Source organism: Cucumis melo, chromosome 3 (genome assembly GCF_025177605.1).
Source record: "Cucumis melo cultivar AY chromosome 3, USDA_Cmelo_AY_1.0, whole genome shotgun sequence".
In the NCBI taxonomy this organism is placed as follows: Eukaryota; Viridiplantae; Streptophyta; class Magnoliopsida; order Cucurbitales; family Cucurbitaceae; genus Cucumis; species Cucumis melo.
In genome coordinates, this window is record NC_066859.1 from 26770708 (window position 1) to 26790484 (window position 19777).

The window sequence follows — 19777 nt, forward strand, 5'->3', positions numbered from 1 at the left end:
CCGACATCTACAAGCAGCCAATCTTGATTTTAAGACCCTATTCTGTTCACTTGGATTTGACTCGCAACGAACCTGCTCTACCCACTCTACTTGATAAAGATAATTCCACTTTGGGAAATAGGGGAGTATTTCAGATGTTTAGAGAATTGTTATTATAGTTGGTCGGTTATCATAGTCTATATTTGAAATACAAAATACTTTGCCTTTTAAGAGTTTTTAGAACTGTAATAAAAGGTGCCTTATTTTTACCTACATTTGATTCTCATTTTGATGTTTAAATTTTTTAAAGATTTTATTCAATTTGTGGTTATTTAGGTACCAATCATTTAGCTAATAGTGGTTACATACATTTATCGACCAACCGTTGTGGTAAATTGAAACCACATGGACAACCCATTCACCAACATGGTTTCAAATATGTAAACGCAAATTTGCATTAAATTTACAAGATAAATATTCTATATGGAAACTGTAGGTATGTATTCAAATCAAAGTCGTACGGTTGATGGAAGTGGTGAATTAAATAATCAAAATGGTAATTATACTTTATACAATTAATAACTAAAATAAATATTTTTTAAAATTCAAGGCAAAATTATTGTTTTTATAAATTAAATGTAGCCATTAACATATCAAAAGGAAATTTAATATTTTCAATTTTCCAGTCTAAGAATGCAGGTAAATGGACAAAACCGAACATATGGAGGATACTTTTGAAGCTTAAAAGAAATACAAACAAGGAAAGGTAATAACCTAATCAGGGAACCATTATTTCACCATTTTTCTAATTTCAAAATATATTTCATTCAAAAGATCTTACTTTTTCATTGGAGGAAATTGACCTTGTAATTAATTTCAACAAAATCATTATTTAAAATTTCATTATCATTAAAGAGTTTAACCGTATTTATTTCATTATATACAATTGTACAAAACTCAAGTAACATGGAAACTTACAAACGAAGAAAGGAAAGGAAAAAGGTAAAAAACCACATGTACAATGACAATAAAAAAATGGAGAGGTGAAAAAAAATCACATTTTCTTTAATTAAAAACAAATATATGTATTATCTCATAAACAATTAAACAATTAAACAACTAAATATATATTATCTCGTATTAAGTGCTTCCAAATGAACTAAAGAATAAATAGCTAAAGCCAAATTTGAAATCAATTCAACAATGAAATTATTTGTTTTTCCATACTTATGCCATTATAAATTTCTTAGTTTAAAATAAAATAAAATAAAAAAAACAACTAAAAATTAATAAGGGCACTATAGAAATTTGAACTTGATTTTTTATGTAATATTGTAACTCATTGAGCTAATCATGAAAAACATGGAAAATTTAAGACCTTGGTGTAATTTAACCTATTTAGTTAGGCGGCGGCAGCCATAAAAATAATTCCATTGCTCAGATCTTAACAAATAAAATATAAAGCACGTTCTTATTGATTAATAATATTGGATACGAAACTTACAAGTTACATCACAAAGGACATAGGGCCGATCTGTCAAGTCATTACATACAACTCAGTTGCAAATGGCGAAGTTCCTTAAAAAAAAATTGGTTCCTGAAAAACAAAGGCCTGGTATAAACTCTAAAAAACAATCCCTTGCGAACAAGAAGATTGTGGTGACAGACTTGTATAACCCGCTGCCACAACCGAGGCCCCGTGCATGGAAAGGAACCAAATACCGGAACTGCTAAGAGTAACCAAGAAGATGATTTGTCTAGGCGATCATAAACTCTACCCCCTTTGAGGAAAATACAAACACAAACCCAAACATAACAGAAACAAGCACAAGAAACCGAAAGGTGGATCGGGTAATTGAACCTGAGATAATCCCTACATGGTGACGAGTGGGACAAAAACCAGGAGACGGATTACCCAAATAACACAGGACCTAATAACCTTTGATCCAGAAACTGGAAAGCTCAGGGAAGGATGGCCATCAATCAAAGTGAGAGACATCTCATGTGAGAGCCAAAACACTAAAAACAGAACCCATTCAAGGGAGATCTGTGAAAAAGGAAAGAATGACCATATTCCCTGGAAAATGGACCTAAGGTTATTAGATGACGAAGACCCATACCCCCATGGACCCAAAAACTAGTCTAATGATATTACCCTGATAATATTTTTATGCTACCTTCTTACAGATGGATTCCTCCATTTGTTATCGCCTTTTCTGCTAATAAGCTCAGTAGAGGATGTCACACCGATGAAGTTGAGCCAATAGCAGCTCAATACTTCTGGTGCTGATTGAGTTGCAGTGCTGAAGATTCAAGCCCAAGAGGGAGTCGCCTAATTTTACAAGAGCAAGCAAGCTCTGGTCAGTTAAGGCAGAGCACCCAAACACAGAAAGGAGTTGCAGGTTGAACTGGTTGGCTTGAGCAAGTGCTGCAACCCCAAAATCAGTGATACAACACTTGGAGACGTCTAGATCATTGAGCAATGGGCAGTTCTCTGCAATTGCCACCAAGCTTGAATCGGTGACCTTCAAACAACCATCAAGATTGAGCAATTCAAGAGTCCAACCATGAAGCTTGGTCAAGGAGGAAATCACTTTGTCGGTTAGATTCACACAGCCACTTAGATTGACATTCACCAATCCTGCTTTACAATTCATAAACAATGGCAATAGCCCAGAATCTCTAATACCATTGAGCCCAGAAAATTCCACATGCTGAAGCTGGGGGCACAGCTTGCTCAAAAGAGTCAAGCTTGCATTACCGAACCCAGGGCAATTGCGGATGGATAGTGACTGGAGAGACTTGCATGAGGACAGAGAAGGCAAGTTCAGGCTCAAATCCTTGATCCCTAAGCAGTTTACTAGAGAAAGAGCCTTTAACTTTGCACCACAGTTTAAGATGGTTCCAAATAAACCCAATTGGGTTATCCTGTGGCACTCTTCTAGTTGTAAGTTCTCGATGGAGGTAGCAGCCTGAACAAAAGAGACCATTCCATTGTCGGACAAAAATGAACATTTGCGCAAGCAGAACTTCTTCATGTTTGGGCATCCCTTCCCAATCGATTGTAGCCCAACGTCAGTCACACCATGGCAGGAACTAAGTGTAAATGATCTCAACTTCTGCAAACCATGACCATTACCCATGGCCCAAAATCCCCTCTCAGAAACATTTGTCAGGCCAGTAAGCGTAAGGTCTGTGATTGCTCTTCCGTAATGTCCGATGACAGCAAGTGACACATCAGTGACATTTAGACCCTGGAGCTTTGCCTTGTTTAAGGTGTAAGAGGTGGAAGAGAACAAGCTGGATATTCCTTGATCCCCAATAAGGGGGCAGTCTCTGATTGAAATAGACTTCAGATTCGAACAATATTGCCCAATAGCTTGAATGCTTTCATTGCCAATGTTTGCACAAGCCTCAATTGTTATATCAGTCAGATTAGGACAGTGTTTGGCAAGTTCCAGCAAAGCTTTGTTTGAAATTCCAGGGCATTGACTTAAATCAAGCTTCTCTAGAAGTTGACATCCCTTGGCAATCTCAATCATACCTTCATCTCCGATTGAAGACAGATTCCACAAAGAAATAGCTTTAAGGGCAGGACATCCATGGGCAACAGCCTTGAGGCCAAGGTTTGTAACCTCAGTGCCATGATTGCCTCCGCGAATTGACAGCTTGCCCAAGCCACCACAACTAGCAGTTCCTACTGCTATGGCTGCTAGTCTTACATCTGTTGCCTTCTTCCCTTCCAAGTTTCGTGAAAGACATCCCTCGTTCGTAATTTGGTTATCTTCTAGATTTTCAGTCACAACAATTTTAGGCTTCAAGTTTTCAGAAGCACTGTAAAATTCGTTTCCACTAATGCTGCTTAAAAGCATGAGCCAGCGTTTAGAAACGCAAGCACAGAGGCTCCTTGTCTCTCTATCAGGTAAGCGTTTGAAGATCTCAAAGAGGCACTCATCTGGAAGAACTTCAATAGATGCCTCCTTCTTTTTGAGTATTTCTCCACTGGGCACATATGGAGCACTGACTCTGGACCTCTTACGGAGAGGATAATAAACATCCACATGGGGACCAAGGGATAAAAAGAGACTTGTATCCTTGGGGTTCGGATAGATTGGTGCTGGAAAAAAATCCTCACTTTCTTTGACTGCAAGATCAAGAGAACAATAAATTAGCTGATACATCCTACCAAGTTCACAACTAGAGAGACTGTATTCCCAATAAATCACACCACAGAGCACAAACTTCATACTTCAATGAAAATATGTGACACAGAGCACAAACTTCATACTTCTATGAAAATATGTGAGTACCGTTACATCCGCAAGGAAAATCTATTAGAACGCAAACCAGATCATCATTTTTGTACTTAATAAAACCACATAGTTTCTGTCTGAGCAACATATCAGAATTTAACACTACCAATATCATCCCTACCAAGAAACCTAAAATAAGATTAACATCAAAGCCACGGCTAACGTTCTCGAGTTGACCTTGCTAGGAAATCCCCAGAAGAATCAGAACAAATAGCTCACAACCACAAGTCTTTGCCATAAACAATAAAATTCACCAAATTAAACTTTTCAAGTCTTAAGATAATTGATCTAAAACCGTACAGCTCCAAGATCTACACCTTACAACATAGCAACACATAATTTCATAACCCAAATAGTAATAAAAAAAAAAGAAGTTATAGTTAAATCATATCACCACACACCTCCTAAATTAAGATCCAAACTACAAAAAATCAAAACAACCCATAGAAACGATCAGATAAAGCAGAATAGTTAAAGATCATAGTCTACACACAAAAAAAAAACCCCACAAATAATCCAAAAAAAGTCAAGACGACTAAAACACTAAGTATGAATTACAAATCTACACCCTATCTTCAACCAATCGTTTAAACCCACAAAAATCAAACAACCCAATAAAAATCACAACAAAAAAAAAAAAAAAAAAAAAAAAGGAATCAGAGTTAAAAGGAAATCTTACGAGTAAAACCAAAGATCTTAGCCATGGGTACCGGTTGACGAAACCCAAAAAAAGGACAGAGGTCAAAAAGCCAGTGAAAAACCCTCCAAAGAGAGCAAAAAAGAGAGAAGCAACAAAGGTGAAGACAGCAATCACCAAGTTTTCAAGTGGGAAGAGCTGAAGCATGAGGGGGATGGAAGGCAAAATGACATGGAAACCCTATCAGATAGGGAAAAAAAAGGAGGTGGAAGAAGAAGAAGAAGAAGAAGGGTAAGGGAAAAAAAATGAAAGGTAGAGAATGAATAAAAGAGAGAGCTTTATTGAATGAATTGATTGATATGGAAGAGTTAAGGAAGTGTGTGTGTTTGTGTTTGGGTACATGAGAATACACGCTAACAAAACCCAAATGCAATGTATTTGAACAAAAATGGTGGGGTGGGCCTTCCTTTCTTATATTCTTCCACCTAATCAAAAATCAATTTAACCATACACTCCTTTTTCCCCTTTTCTTCAAAAACATTGCATTTTCTTCTCAAACCTTGTTTGGATCCTCACTTATCCTATCCTATCCTTATTCTTCCCTTCTTTCCCCCACTCCCTTCTCCTATCCTTTTTTATTTTAAACTTTTCTTACCATATTTCTTCATATCTTTATTATATTTTGACATTTCTTTTTTTTTTTTTTTTATTAATGTTGAATTACATTTGTGAAATTGGAATAACACATCTTTGACTCAACTGAAAAGCATTTGAAAATTAAAAAAAAATTTGTTTTTCTTTAGAACAATTTAATTTTCCACAATTTTCTTACAAATCTTTTCGTACTTTTCATAACCCAAAAATAAGATTTTTTTTTTCTAATTAAAGAAATTGAAACTTGTATGATAATGATATGTGAATGGAGATTCTTGTTTTTCTAATTAAAAATAATAATGGATCTATGAGAAATACGTGAAATAATTTCACTACTTTTGTAGATTTTATGATTAATTTCGCTTCATATAAAGTGATGACAACCACACATACAACTTGTCACAAATAATAGAATAATTTGGGTTCAAATTCCACCACTTGCTGCATTTTATTGTTATTGTTGATTTTTTTTTAAAAAAAAAAGTGACCAAGTTGAATAACAATGCTTGAGCAATTGGGGAAATTCCTATATGTTCATTTTAAAACTAAGTCTCAAATTATTTTAAAATTTGAAAAGGCCAACCAAGTTACCAATCAATAAGGTCAACTATTATAAATGAAAAGCTACACATTTCTATCTACCATAAATGGTGAAATTTCTCTTCAAAATTCAATAAATTATTTAAAAACTTACAACTAAACATAAATACTTTTAAGTTTCTTTACAAATATATACAATATAATTTTATCACATTCAAATTATAAAACTATAGATTAAAATTTTTGAATTTAAAAAATAATAATAGAGTGTTCTTCAATTAAAAAGACTTAAAATATTGGTTCAAATTGCATATATAGAGAGTATCGTTGGCTAGTTCAAAATCAACTACTTTATATTGAAGTCATGGGCACAATACTTATACTTATCGATATAAACTTTTGACCAATCAACCCTCTTATAAATTTTATCATTTATTGTAAATTAAGAAGATAATGTATCGAAAAGAGAGAAGAAAACAAAATAATACAAAAAAAAAACATCATATTTTATAGATTTTCAATTTGAATATATAAATTTAAATTTGTAGTCAAAATTTCAAAAAAAGTGTTAAACTTTTAAATTTGTATATAACATACCTTAAACTTTTAGGTTTATGTTAATAATTCTCTAACACATACAAAAATTTTAAAAATCAATCATTACGTTGAATTTGTATAGGTTTAGACCCTAAACTTGTAGAGTTGTATTAATTTAAATCTCAAACTAATAATTATATCAATTTAGATCATAAACTTTTACAAGTACATCAATTTAAATCATGAAGATATATGAAGACATCAGTTTAAACCCTAAATTATGTTTTATTTAGAAATATTTATGAAAGTCGAGAATTTAAATTAATAGGATTTAAATTGAATAACAAAATTAGAGTGATTAATAATATAGCATATGGCAATTAAGTTTAAAATATAATAGTAATAAGTAATAAGTAATAAGAAGAGCCAAAACCATTGACTTTTGACTTTGATGAGTACAAAATTTGAAACAATAAGGGGGAGAGAAAATTGGAAGTGTTGTTAGCAAATTAAACATAAAAAGAAGTACAATTTATAAGTAGAAAATGTAAGGAATAAGGAAAACCAATCCCCATTCAACCAATTGACTGACCCACCAATGGATTCTTTTCCTAAGTTCATTGGTCTAAATTTAAAGCTCTTTTCTATTTTGGAATTCTCTTTATCATTCAATTCAAACTCCTTTTCATTATTAATTTTTCTTCCTTTCTCTTCTTCTTTTCTATTTCCCTTTAAAGCATTCAATCATCACCCACTTTCATTCATTGTTATTCATGTTGAATACATAGTGAATCTCTATTCAATTTAAAACAACGACCTTTTTCGTTCAATGTTAATTATGTTTTTAAACTTTAAAACTCTTCGTTTTTATTATCTAACTTTGAAGTTTGTATAAGATTATGCTCTTGAACTATATAAAGTGTATACAAAATAAAGTTTGTTTTCACCGTTTATTTCATTATATTTTCGAAGATGTTAGAATCGTTGATCAATATTTACACGTTAATAGCCATGTGTGTGTTAATTTATATAACTAAAGTTGTAAAGGATGTCACATATGCTTTCTAGTTTTTTTTACTTGTTAGTTATTGCACCAATTTGTCAAAATACATAACTGCTTTATTAACAAAAAGTTTTTCAAATTGAAATTTTAAAAATTTAGAATATTATTGAAAATTTTGAAGATCAAAATGGTGGAAGAAAAACAATTGAAAATAAACTAAATTAAAAATGGATGTGGAGAAAGTTAGAGGGAAAATACTTCAAACAAAAATTCTACATCTAACCCCATTTGATGAAGATGAATAATAAACAAAATACTTTGAAATAAAATTGGAGTAGGTGAAGAAAGCTTTAGAAATTATTGTATAGAATTAAATTTGACTACATAAAAAAAGATTTACAAAAGAAATGACAAAGTTGAACTTGCTTCATTATATGGTGTGTATATATATATATATCTTTATGGTCCTATTCTACGACATAATCTATACGATTTTGATAACCATTTTAATATAATAAAGTTAAATCAATTGGTATCATATCACTATATTAATCCATATAATCAATTTTTTTTAAAAAAAGATCCTATTAATAATTTTGGTGGGTTATTAGTGAATTAAAAAGGTTAATGAAAAGGAGGGAATTGGGGATAATGCAATGTATGCTTTTTCTCTTTCATTTGACCATTTGGAAAGAATAGATTAGATACATTGATTAACGCTAATTAATTTAATTAATTAGTGTTAATTAAATTGCAAGTTGCTGCCGTACAACCAATTTGATGGCCAACCCAACCTTATATGAAATTTAATTTAGCAAACTAAACAATAAGAAAAGAATGCTTTATTTGGTGGTGAAAAGGGGTTTAATTAAAATAATAGTCAGACAAACAAAACCCACCTTGGACAATTAAATTGGATTTCGTCCTATACCAAAACATTTTTTATACTTTTAATTGTTATATAAACGAGTCGTAGAAATGACTCTCTGTATCACATGGAAAACTTTGTCCTTTACCCTTTCACACGTGTAAGGAAAAATCTAAGAAAGTGAGAAAAAAGATGTTTGAAAAAAAATTGTACAAATTGCAATCGCATACACATTGTTCACCTAATTGTTTAAGCATAAGTTGCATAGTCAAAGAGAAACGCTTAAAAATAGATGTCAAACTTACTTCGAAAAATCGTATTTTTCTTTATTGTTTTTTCTTTTAGATTTGTGTTTAGCCATTTTTTTTTTAAATTTATAGTTATACAATTTATATGCTTGATTACTGGGGAATTTATATGGATGGCAAAATAAATTATTTAATTGATGGTAAAATTATGGAACGTTAATTTTTTTTTTATATTATTGTTAGCATACTAACTTAATACTAGATTTATCGATAGATAATTGAAATTTGACATTTTTTATAATTGTTAGGGATAGTAACGAAAATGAAACAAACTATTTATAAAATATAGTAAAAATCTTAAATAAACTCAGGAGAGATTTATGGATTTTGCTATCTTTGATAATTAGTTTTGATATTCTGCTATTTTTTAAAATTCTTCTTTTTTTATCACTAAATATTTATGTGCTTATGTGTTCCTATGTATATAATTGATGTATGTTAAAAAGGTATGTAGACTATTTTTTTTATTAACATTTTTACATATATTACTAATTTACTAAGTCTATCAAACTATATATTATAAAAAGAGTCTAAAATTAGTCCATCACAAACCACAATAACGATTAGAAACTTATGTGAAGTGAATCTATCGTTAGTAAAATCATGGATATCTATATATATAGTATAAAGAAAGGGTCACACAAGTGATGTGTCTATTTATTTTCACAAACATGTTCGATATATATATTTCATATAATTTTATTTTTAAAGATTTCATGACCCATGATATTATCAAGTTTCAAAAGATCGATGTTAATGAAAATACCAACGTCTTGAATTTGGGGATATATTACATAAAAGTCATTCATTTCGTCCTAATCGATGTTTTGTACAACCTAATGGTCAATGTTTAGACATAGTCCATTAAATCGCAATGTATAGGCTAAATGACATAAATAAATCGTTTTCTATAATCGTGGAGTCTGATTGTAGTGAAGTCATCTTTGCTTGTCATGGTTAGAAATAATTATTATTTGTCCAAGCTTGGGTGCATGGTGGATGAAGTAGCGTCTTTGGCTACTTTGGCTCATGTACAGCCTTTCGTCCAATGCTCGCACTTGACGAATGGTGCCCTCCTTTGTCTAGCTCATGCGGTTGTTGTTTTGGGTGGCCCTTTTCTTCGTCCTCAGAAGATGTTGAAATTTTTACTTTCCACGTGCCCCTGTGGTTATCACAGAGGATGATCCTAATGTTAACTCTGATTTGGTTTAGTTATTATCCTTTAAAAAAACAATCATAAAACATGAAAAATTCTTTTTAGAAAAACAGAAAAAATAGAAAACAAAAAAAAAATTTTAAGAAAAGGATAATAATGGAAATGGGTGTTGAACTGAAAGAACAAAGGTGGGGGTGGGGAGGTTGGGTTTGAAGGTGGTAAATGAGGGTATACCCTTATCTCATCTAAATCTTCATATCATATCCTATAAATTATAAGACCCACACCCACTTCCTTTGTCTCACCAAAAACCCAACACATATTTGCTGTCAAACCCTAAAATCATTTTATTGCACTGTCTCTTCACACATACCCACTTTCTTTAACTCATTTCAATGCTCTACTAACAATTTACTATTCACTGCCTGATCTCATAAATAAAACTTCAAATTTCTCCCATCCAATCATCTTTGTGCGTTTTGTTCCCTTTGTCACTCTTACTTTCTATCCACTTTTTAATATTCTCAGTTCTCTGATATTGTTTATGGATGCTCATTTTTTGTTGGTTCTTATTACTCAATTTAGATGGTTCCATGTTGTGTTTGGCCATTTTTTGCATGGTTGAAACTTTGTTTTTCGTTCCAAAAATTTTATGTCTGTAAGTAATATTGAAAATTATGAGGAAAAAACAAAATTTGTTGAATACTATGTTGAATCAATCATCAAACAATTCGTAATTAAGCATCTTTTTTTGTTCTCTTCTAGTTATTATTCAAATTTCAGGGTGAAATACATACTTAGTAACATGAATCAAAAAAATTGTTTCTGTAAGTAATATTTGCAACACCAATACATTATCTAAAAACATCCATGTAAAAATTCAAATCTGTGAAATAGGTATATATATATATATTGTTTTTAATCCAACTAGAACAATGAAAGTGAAAATTCCAATTTCTAACATCTTGATCAAGAATATATGACTTAACAATGGCATATCCATCAAATTACTAAGCAGAGCATATACTTAAAATGAAAAAGAAAAGTCCATCATAAATGGTATTTATACACTTTATACCCTTGGAATCTTTTATATGATTGGGCCCAAGACTTATCTTCATGGGCTTAAGAATTTTAGAGCCCAAACTGTGTTCATTATGCCAAAGCCAGTAGATGCCAGCCCCACCAGACAGATCAAATCTAGCAGAAGTTCAACATAAAAGATTATTTTCAAAATGATCCCATTCTTGAAAAAGATCCAAAATGGGTAGCTTGAATTCAACATAAACACTAATATTTGTTCTATAAGCATCGAACGATTGCTCGTAATTGAACGACAGAGGAAAAAAATTCAAGCTGCACAAATTTAAACAATATGAAGACTCCCTTGAATTGTAGGCTCAGTCATATAGACCCTCCTGCTCCCAGACATCAACAAGAAACTCTATCATCTCCTGCCATTTTATATGCAAAATGAACAACCATTGTTGAATTGCACAAGAAAATATATTAGATAATAAGGGAAAGCTGCTAACAACTACTTACAGTAAGAGGTATGGCCTCAGGGAACGGCTTGTTCGTTGTTAGTAAGCTGTCGTAAGTAGCATTCCAGCTGCAAAAGGTTAAAATTTAAAGGCATGCGAATTAGTACTTTAGTAGTGTATCTGTGATAGAACGGTGCAAGTCACATTGACAGCTGGACGTGAGGGGGGAAATCTAAAAAGGTTTTTATTGTTGATGTTGCTCATGAGCAAGATCCAATAGTGAAGTTCTACGTCAAACGATTTGATTTCAAGGCCATCAAATATAGCTAAGGGATTTGTATGGTTTAAGAGAACTGTTTGTTTGCATTTGCAATTCCGTTACAATATGAATCAGTTCGTATTATTTTAAACGTTATTCATTCACCTTATTTTAGGTTCCTGAACTTGCTTTTGGCTCTTGGACATTTTATTTCCAACCCATTGCTTCCTGGTCTCATTCCAAAGAAGTAGTCCTGAAACCATTCATTATTATGCAGATCAGCTTAAACTCAGAAAACTAAGATCGGAATAGATGATAAATCCCCCCATCCACACACAAAAAACAGAACAGAGCAGTCGAGGCATAACATTCAGAACCACGATAGATTATGATAAACTTAGTAATCAATATACTTTAACACTCTTTTCACTTGTGGGCTCAATAAACTTATAGAAGACTTGACAAGTAGAAATCAATATTAATGGAGAATGAAATAATATTAGAAGGTTTTGAACATGAAACCTTGTTCTAATATCATGTTAAATCACCACTACTAATACCAATATGATCATAGTACTAGGAGGAATAACACGACAAAAAAACCGAAAGGAAAAGGTTATGTTAGAATTGCCGCTAAAGGAGCCAAGATTAGAAGATTGCCCATCAAACACCAACCCAAGTAAAATTAACTCTATCACCCAGTCACAAACCAAATTCCAAACAGAAAAGATTGAAAGAAAATTTATGGAACAAGCAAAAATGAAGTTTTCCCATAAGCATATCAGAGGAAAATATCAGACGGGCTTGCATTTACCAGAATTTACAAAGTCTGTACTGCTCCCAATATTGCTTTGAGAATCATGTGATTGGGCTGATGCCATGCTTCTCTGGGACCAAACTGTACTGTTGTCCATTTCACATGTGCTAGAGCTAGGGAAATTTTCTGGTAAGCATTGTTTCTTTGCTTCTTTGTCTTTAACTCTCAGACCTTTAGACGGCCCATCCATTGCATTACCTAGTGCAGATGCAGAGCAGCATCCCTCACGCCTTCTTTTCTGTTACACACCACGTTTAAATCACAAAGTAAAGAATTCCAATATCTCTAAATCAAAATACTTAATTCTGGAACCACTAAAACTGCAGCCTCAACACACTAATTACTTTAGTTTGCATCAATTCTGGAGCATATTACAGTGAGATCCACAGCTACAATTGTGGGCAGAAATCGACTTTCAAATGCTAAGCCCCACTTATAACTTCTTTTTTTTTTCATTTTTTTTTTTAAAAGTCAAGCATATTTACTTTTTTTTTTTTTTTTTTTTTTTGTATTTTTAGTTCACTCCAAAAAGTATTTTGTAAATCCTAAACAATTTTTGATGAGTTGAAAGTAGTTTTTAGAAAGAAAAGAGTCGAACAAAGAATGCATAGAATGAGTAGTTTCCATAAGCTTAAGAGTTAAAAAGAGAGAACCAAAAACAATATAATTATATTAAAAAAAGAAACAAAACTAATCAGTCAGTTTGTTGGTTGTAGCTCCATCTAGGGGGTATGCTGGGACTGGCAGATTTGAAAATGAACAAGAAAAATGGTTCTTCTTTTGGATAAGAAACAGATTTCATTCATTGAATGAAATATCCTTAAGGAAACTGTAAAAAGTGGAATGGCACTCATCTAATGTATTAGTTGCCGGGATTTGGTCTTTCCTCTCAAAAGAATTTCATAGATTTTCCTTTTTGTTGTTAGTCGATTGGTGAGCCTTTTCTAATCTCCCTGGTCCTTTTATCAAGCTGGTCACCCAATCCTCCAAACAAACAAGTGTAATTAAAGAAGAAGAAGAAGAAGCCAACTCCCAAAGAAACTTATATATATATATATATGGAGATAGAGTAATTGGAAAAACAAAGGCTACTTGGTACCAATTTCAGAAGGAATGAGCTCCCTTGAAGACCAACTTAACTATTCATAAAATATTTCTATCTGATTCATATCGCATTGAAACCTTAAACTAGAATCCTTACATGGAAAAGAAGCTTGATTTTATCCACCATCAAAAGAATAAGAGCGCGCATATATTCTCCAGAAAACTGTAAGAAAGAACAACATGGATTCTTGCTAGAGCAACCTTCTAAGCGGTTGAGGAGACAACACCTAGAATACATAGTTTCCCCTGCGTAAACAATCTCCAAGAACTTGAAGAAAGGAATGATGGGTAAAAAGCCAGGAGAAGTTCCCTGTTCACTAACTCTCAACCTTACTTGATGAAGAAGCAAAAAGAAAATTTAAAGATTCCAAACCAAAGTAAAAATACTCTTAAACTACACATGAAAAGCTAATCCTTCCATTTCTATTTGTTTACCCTGCAAGCTAAGGGAAGAACCACAAAATGACCAATAAATCCTCCTTTTAATGTAATCTACAAGATCCGAAACCAGAAAAGAAAAGAGAAAACACCACCCCCAGAAAGACAGAAGAAAATATTGAAAATTAATGGTTGTCCATCGTTGCTACTCCGAGTGATCGCTTGTCGTCTCTTGAATTTGTCACTGACCAAAAAGGATTTTTTTTTTTCTAAATGATCATTAAGAAAGGAAGAGATAAGCAAACACACGAGAAACTCACCTCATCTGTTATAATCTGTTAAAGCACAAGCCAAATATCCCTGGATAATGCATTAACGCGTCTCCAAGCAAAATTGTTGGAAGAAGAGCACTAAATCCTGGTGGGGAGAGGCTTAAAGTTCCTGCACAGTGAATCGCACGAAAAAAAACCAGTAAGCAATAAAGGAAAGACAACTTTGAAAAACTCAATAGCCAATCTCTATGGCTTACAACGTTTAAATTCATGTAAACTCCCCAAACCTCTCTTGATTGTGTTTTCCGTGAAAGAGAGAAGCCTTCGAATTATGTCCAGCAGTCGAAGATTATTTTAGAAGGGTCGAAATAAATAAACCATTGAATAAGGATGGCTCCTTACCAAGTGGAAAACAGAGTCAATTCATTGTCCATTTTTTAATCTGGTATGTTCTTCAGCAATGGTAAGAGGGAAAAGCCAAAAAAAAAAAAAAAAAAAAAACAAAAACAAAAACAACAAAACAAAAAAAGGGTAAAGGAGTAAAACGCAGGTCAAAGTTGAGAATATATTCCAATATTTGAAGTTTATAAAAATTATTCTTTTTTCTTATAATGGCCCATTTCTCTTTCTGTATGTATGCATTTTTCCAATTTCCTACTTTCCCTTTTTGTTCTGAGAATAATGAAACAATTTAACATCAATCAAGTCATCTAAAGATCACATCTTTACCGACACATCATATTTACATCTTTTGACCAATCAATCCTAGGTACGACGAGATGATTAAATCACGACATGTCGTCAAGTGGTGAGGATTGGAGGTAGATACTCGGATAGTTGGCCAAGAACACGAGCCTTCGTGTCAGGGAAAAATTCAAATTTTGGCAGTGCCGAAACCGATCCGTTGGGTCCTACTTGGATGGGATAGGAAAGCAAATGGCCAGGAAGATCGCCATCGTACGTATCGTCCGAGTAAAATTGCCAGTTCTCTTGAGCGAGCTTGTTTACGAATTGGATGCAGTCTTCACTCTCTGGGTTATGGAAGACTTTGTCAAACAGACCAAGATGCTCGTACCATAGAGCCACTCTGAAGCCGTAGATTTGACCTCTCGCTGGCTCACTGGATGCCAAGTGACGAGGTTGAAAAGCCCCCATTGCAATCTCAGAGTCTCTTCCTCCATCCATTGATCTTTGGTTGATGTTGGCAGATCCAATAATTATGTACTCATCGTCAACTAAAATTCAGATAACACAATGAAACAGAGAAATAATCACATAACTTTATTGAAATATCAAAATAAGAATGCTTGGTAATTGGAAGGTGTAATGCAATGAAACCCAGGTTTTTCTATCATGTTTCAAGTAGGAAGGTCAATTCAATGAGTTATGATGGAGAGAAGGCAATCTCTTAAGTCTTACCTATCATCATTTTGGAGTGAACATAGATCATGAAACGTCGGTGCTCTTGAGCCCGAGCATAATCCGAATTGGGCTCTGGTTTCTCTGGTGGTATATATTCTCCAGTTCTCTTCTTCTCTCGATTGCCAAGGCAGAAGAATGTCAGGTAATCTCTAGGATTTGCATCAAGGCCCTTCTTCCGAAGGGCTTGAGATATATCTGTGTACATCATGTCTAATGTTCTCCTTTGCCAATCTAATATAGCTTGAACTGAAGCACTCTCGGGAATACCTTCTGGCCACATTGGAATCACAACATATGCTGTAAATCTCTCTCCAGCTTCAATCTTGCTCACAATCTTCAGTGATATCTCCTTAGGAATAGTATGCAAAGCATTGATTTCTTCTACCCTTATACCAGCTGCTTTCCAACCATAAGAACTTCCAAGGAAATATTGATTCTCAATGTATATGAATTTTTTTGCTCGGCGAATAGCATTAATATAAGCATCTTGAATACTCCTATCTATAACATTATTCTTTCCAGTTACAAGGTTGACTTCGGCTGCACCTTCGGGTGTATTTGGAAAACCATGTACAGCACCACCATCAATAGACCGAAATATTTGAACACTCCACGTGTCAGGGTCGTCTGCTGGTAAAACCATTACTGGGCGGGTAATGATTTCTTCAAACTTTTGCATTGGAATCAACGAGTTATTTCCAACTTGCTTTTTCCATCTTTGCTCAAAATTGTACAAAATATCCCAAGCAACAGGCCCTTCTAGGCGGCAATGGATGTCATGCCATGGTTCTCGAGGACCACCTTTCCTAATTGAAGAGCCTGAAAAGTTAGGCTGGTGAAAATCGTTATAGTGGATTGAATCTAGAGTTGAAAACAAAGGGTGCTGCGATGTATCGTATCTCCCATCACACAGATCAATGCCACCAACGAAACTTATGATCCTTCTTTTTTCTGTTCCTCCACCAACTATTTCACTATCAAGCACAACTGTTTTTTGGTGGTGAGTAAACATGGTATCAGTCTCAAACCCCTGAATCGTACTTCTGCCTACATCAGGACTCCGTGGACATAGAACGCAACGTACCTTCGAGTTCCTGAAGTATTCTGCAGTTTCTTGATCGTGAGTTGCCATCAAACCATCTCTTTTGAACACTTCAATGGAAGTCCTGTCATCCCAAACAAGAAGCAAAACGGTCACACCTTCTTCTGCCTTCTTCTTTAGCAGTTGCCCCAGAGTAATATCATCTCCTGTTTGTCTTCTTTCTCTGTCTCTGATCAAAGTTATTTCTGTATACACAGACCAACCAGTTATGTAAATCAAGTGTCTCGCGTTGCTAATTGCATCAAAAATGTCCTCCCAACACCTGTGTACTTCATGAAAATTCCCTCCTGACAAACCAACTCGAGGAAGGAAGTTGTTTAAAACATGAGCATCCTGGTAAAGAGAAACTTTACAACCCCATCTTTGTTTGAAGAATGTGAAAGGTACACATTCAAAATTCGGATCCAAGATTCCTCGGGACCAGTTCCTGTCTTCATTAACACTTGAAAATTGCAACTTTACATGGATTCTAGAACGACCATATAAAGGTTTACCGTCTTCATCTAATATGTCAACCCATTTCTCAAATACAAATCCCTTGATGATTTCCTCAACAGGCACATAAGCTCTTCCAATTAATGTTGCACCAATGAAATCTCCATCTTTAACTGTGAATATAATATGTGACACTGTATGAGCACAATATATACGAAAATGATCGTTCCATTGAGGACTGTATGGCTGATCCACTATTCTCGTCCGACCAACTCTGGCCTTATCAAGATCGACTGTTGCATACATTCGAGATCCAACAATCTCCGTATTGAGTGAATATAGAAAAGAAATAACAAACAAGAAATTAGACCACAGTTAAAGGATAAGACACGAAAACAATGCTACATCCATCGAAATTTACATACCTCGGGACGACAAAGGATGCATCTCTTCACTCCAGCAAGAAACTTTTTGGTCGACTTTTTCACATGAAAAGAAGATGAAAATGTGAGGGTACGTATAAGTTATCAAGAGAGGATCTTAAGTTCCAATTATGAGGAGGTTCTAAATGAATACCTAGCTTCTATAGGAAGTTTGGAGCAATGTAAGGCCAGTAAAGATGCTTTTATTGTTGGTTATCCTTCCCAAAAGTCACCAGCTTATTTCACATATATGGTTTTTGAACATAAGAGTTTTAGTTCCAATTTACGTGAGAATGATACTTTTGGAGGATTCAAATTTTATCTAAACAAGAAACTCAGGAAACCAACGGGCCATAGAAATCATATCACGGAACTTACTCAAGATGATTATATTAATCAATTGTTATAATGAACAAATACAAAAACTTCAAATATCAGGAACGGAACAGCTTCCTGTGCCATTTTTTTGACATGTTTATTTATTTATTTTTGCACTAAAATTTTCTTCTAGTTTTGTACCATAGCAGGACCACAACTGGGAAAGAGGTAATTTAGAGTTCTCATTATCAACCTTGCAACAGTATATCAAGCCACACAATTTAGAGATAAAAGGACACAGGCCAATGCTAAGTTATAAGATAAATTTAATCATAGGAATTTGAGAACAAACAGAATTCTTGGATATCCATGAGGAAAAATAAGATAAATGAATCTAAAATTAACTAGAGCATCCATGGATTTGATGAAAACCTGACTTTTTCAAGTAATCTCACAAAGAAAACCACTTACCCTTTTGTCCTGCAATGCAAAATTCACCTCAGTTAGAGACTACAAATAATGCAGTAAATACAATTTTGTAGAATTAAGATTATTGATAAACTTCAATGCACAAAAATGCAGATAAAAGAAATCGTATCAAATCTTTTACACCAAGTTTTATGACAAACTCAAGACATTAAGGAATGTCCACGTAATAAATACAGCGAACTCATTATAACAAGCTTAGAGTTAGAACACACTATGCATCACCATAAATAACATACCAACGCCATAATGACATCCAAACTCTTTTAATTTGCAATAAAATTGAAAAGGAATTCAATTCATTTTGAAACATAGAGAATAGGGTACTCAACTGCTTTTGTTTCTTATAAACCAGTCCTTTTCACTTAAACCCCTTTTCTCTTCCAAAGACATTATGGAAATATTTATAACCAAAGTTCTTTTTCAGCACGTATAAAGTCAACATGATAACCTATGTTTTCTCCATTATAAGTGTTTCTTAGAGGACAATACTCATCATCTAAAACAATTTCATTACCAATCGAATATGCTATTTGTTAAGTTTGGTTCAAGACAGGAGAAATATATTTAAATTACATTCTACAATATGAAATATAGAATAAAAAACAACTGAACTTGTTGATAGATTAGCCTTTAGAAGCATACCTTCCCGCAGAAAATAGGAAATCCAGTTTGAAGCTTGTCGATTCCATATATATCGGCATGAAGCGTCCCATGAAGCAAGCGCGGCATTTGCCTCTTGCAACAGAGTTGAAAGAGAAAAGGATTCCTGCTTTTCCCAGAAAATACGTCGAAAAAACAGGAAAACTCGGATATTCTTCCATCTTAGACGGCGTGGATTCATATATATAAAATGGAAAATGAAATGGGAAGAAGAGCATCTTTATAGATTTTTAATTGAAGAAAGAGATGAGCCTTGATGGAATAGATTTTGGTTCGCGGCAACGGTATTCCTAGGAGAATGTGAAGATGGGGGAAATCCAAATGAGAAGATTACCTGTTCTGGGGTTTTTCTTCTTCCTCGCATAGCTTTTGCCGCCATTGCTACTCCAACTCTATTTCCCTCCCTTTTCTGCAATTTTCAAATATCTTTTCTTTTTCTTTTTTTCTTGTTTTAACAGAAAACTTTTCATTTTCATATATATATATATATATATATTACAAAAACTTTTGTCGATTTTTTCAAACTTCAAAAGTTACGAAGAAAATTGTTAGTATGTTAAGCGAAAATTGTAACATTTAACGGTGCAATGATGAGTATAATGAAAGTTAGGATCTGAACG

The 19777-nt window shown here is 33.6% G+C and overlaps 3 protein-coding genes across 5 annotated transcripts; all 3 read right to left on the reverse strand.

The window, feature by feature from the left end:
* Positions 1–1423: 1423 nt before the first annotated feature.
* Positions 1424–5351, reverse strand: LOC103488312 (EIN3-binding F-box protein 1). The gene is made up of 2 exons (XM_008446996.3): positions 4972–5351; positions 1424–4123 (listed from the first exon to the last, which is right to left on the reverse strand). Exons 1-2 carry the CDS (start codon positions 4994–4996, stop codon positions 2208–2210), a joined length of 1941 nt encoding a protein of 646 aa, XP_008445218.1. The 5' UTR covers positions 4997–5351; the 3' UTR covers positions 1424–2207.
* A 5642-nt stretch (positions 5352–10993) lies between these two features.
* LOC103488310 (uncharacterized) lies at positions 10994–14480 on the reverse strand. Of its 2 annotated transcripts, XM_051082194.1 has the most exons (6): positions 14358–14480; positions 13757–13886; positions 12553–12793; positions 11904–11991; positions 11541–11607; positions 10994–11449 (listed from the first exon to the last, which is right to left on the reverse strand). In XM_051082194.1, exons 1-6 carry the CDS (start codon positions 14360–14362, stop codon positions 11396–11398), a joined length of 585 nt encoding a protein of 194 aa, XP_050938151.1. In that variant the 5' UTR covers positions 14363–14480; the 3' UTR covers positions 10994–11395. The 2 variants fall into 2 exon arrangements, with proteins under 2 accessions (XP_050938151.1, XP_008445213.1); XM_008446991.3 differs by lacking the exon at positions 14358–14480 and having other exon boundaries at positions 13757–14141.
* On the reverse strand, positions 14358–18536 carry LOC103488309 (phospholipase D alpha 1-like). Of its 2 annotated transcripts, none has more exons than XM_051082192.1 (4): positions 17694–18536; positions 15729–17589; positions 14597–15544; positions 14358–14478 (listed from the first exon to the last, which is right to left on the reverse strand). In XM_051082192.1, exons 2-3 carry the CDS (start codon positions 17572–17574, stop codon positions 15111–15113), a joined length of 2280 nt encoding a protein of 759 aa, XP_050938149.1. In that variant the 5' UTR covers positions 17575–17589; positions 17694–18536; the 3' UTR covers positions 14358–14478; positions 14597–15110. The 2 variants fall into 2 exon arrangements, with proteins under 2 accessions (XP_050938149.1, XP_050938150.1); XM_051082193.1 differs by having other exon boundaries at positions 14567–15544.
* Positions 18537–19777: the final 1241 nt, after the last annotated feature.

Bases quoted from the DNA above. Each gene is read 5' to 3' on its own strand.
- LOC103488312 (XM_008446996.3), bottom strand. From the start codon at position 4,996: ATGGCTAAGATCTTTGGTTTTACTC. The intron at 4,124-4,971 runs GTAAGATTTCCT...TTGATCTTGCAG, and splicing joins TAAGATCTTTGGTTTTACTC to TCAAAGAAAGTGAGGATTTT.
- LOC103488310 (XM_008446991.3), bottom strand. From the start codon at position 13,897: ATGTATTCTAGGTGTTGTCTCCTCAACCGCTTAGAAGGTTGCTCTAGC. The intron at 11,608-11,903 runs GTGAATGAATAA...AACCTTTTGCAG, and splicing joins GTTCAGGAACCTAAAATAAG to CTGGAATGCTACTTACGACA. The intron at 11,450-11,540 runs GTAAGTAGTTGT...ATAAAATGGCAG, and splicing joins CTGAGGCCATACCTCTTACT to GAGATGATAGAGTTTCTTGT.
- LOC103488309 (XM_051082192.1), bottom strand. From the start codon at position 17,574: ATGTATGCAACAGTCGATCTTGATAAGGCCAGAGTTGGTCGGACGAGA. The intron at 15,545-15,728 runs GTAAGACTTAAG...TCTGAATTTTAG, and splicing joins TCACTCCAAAATGATGATAG to TTGACGATGAGTACATAATT.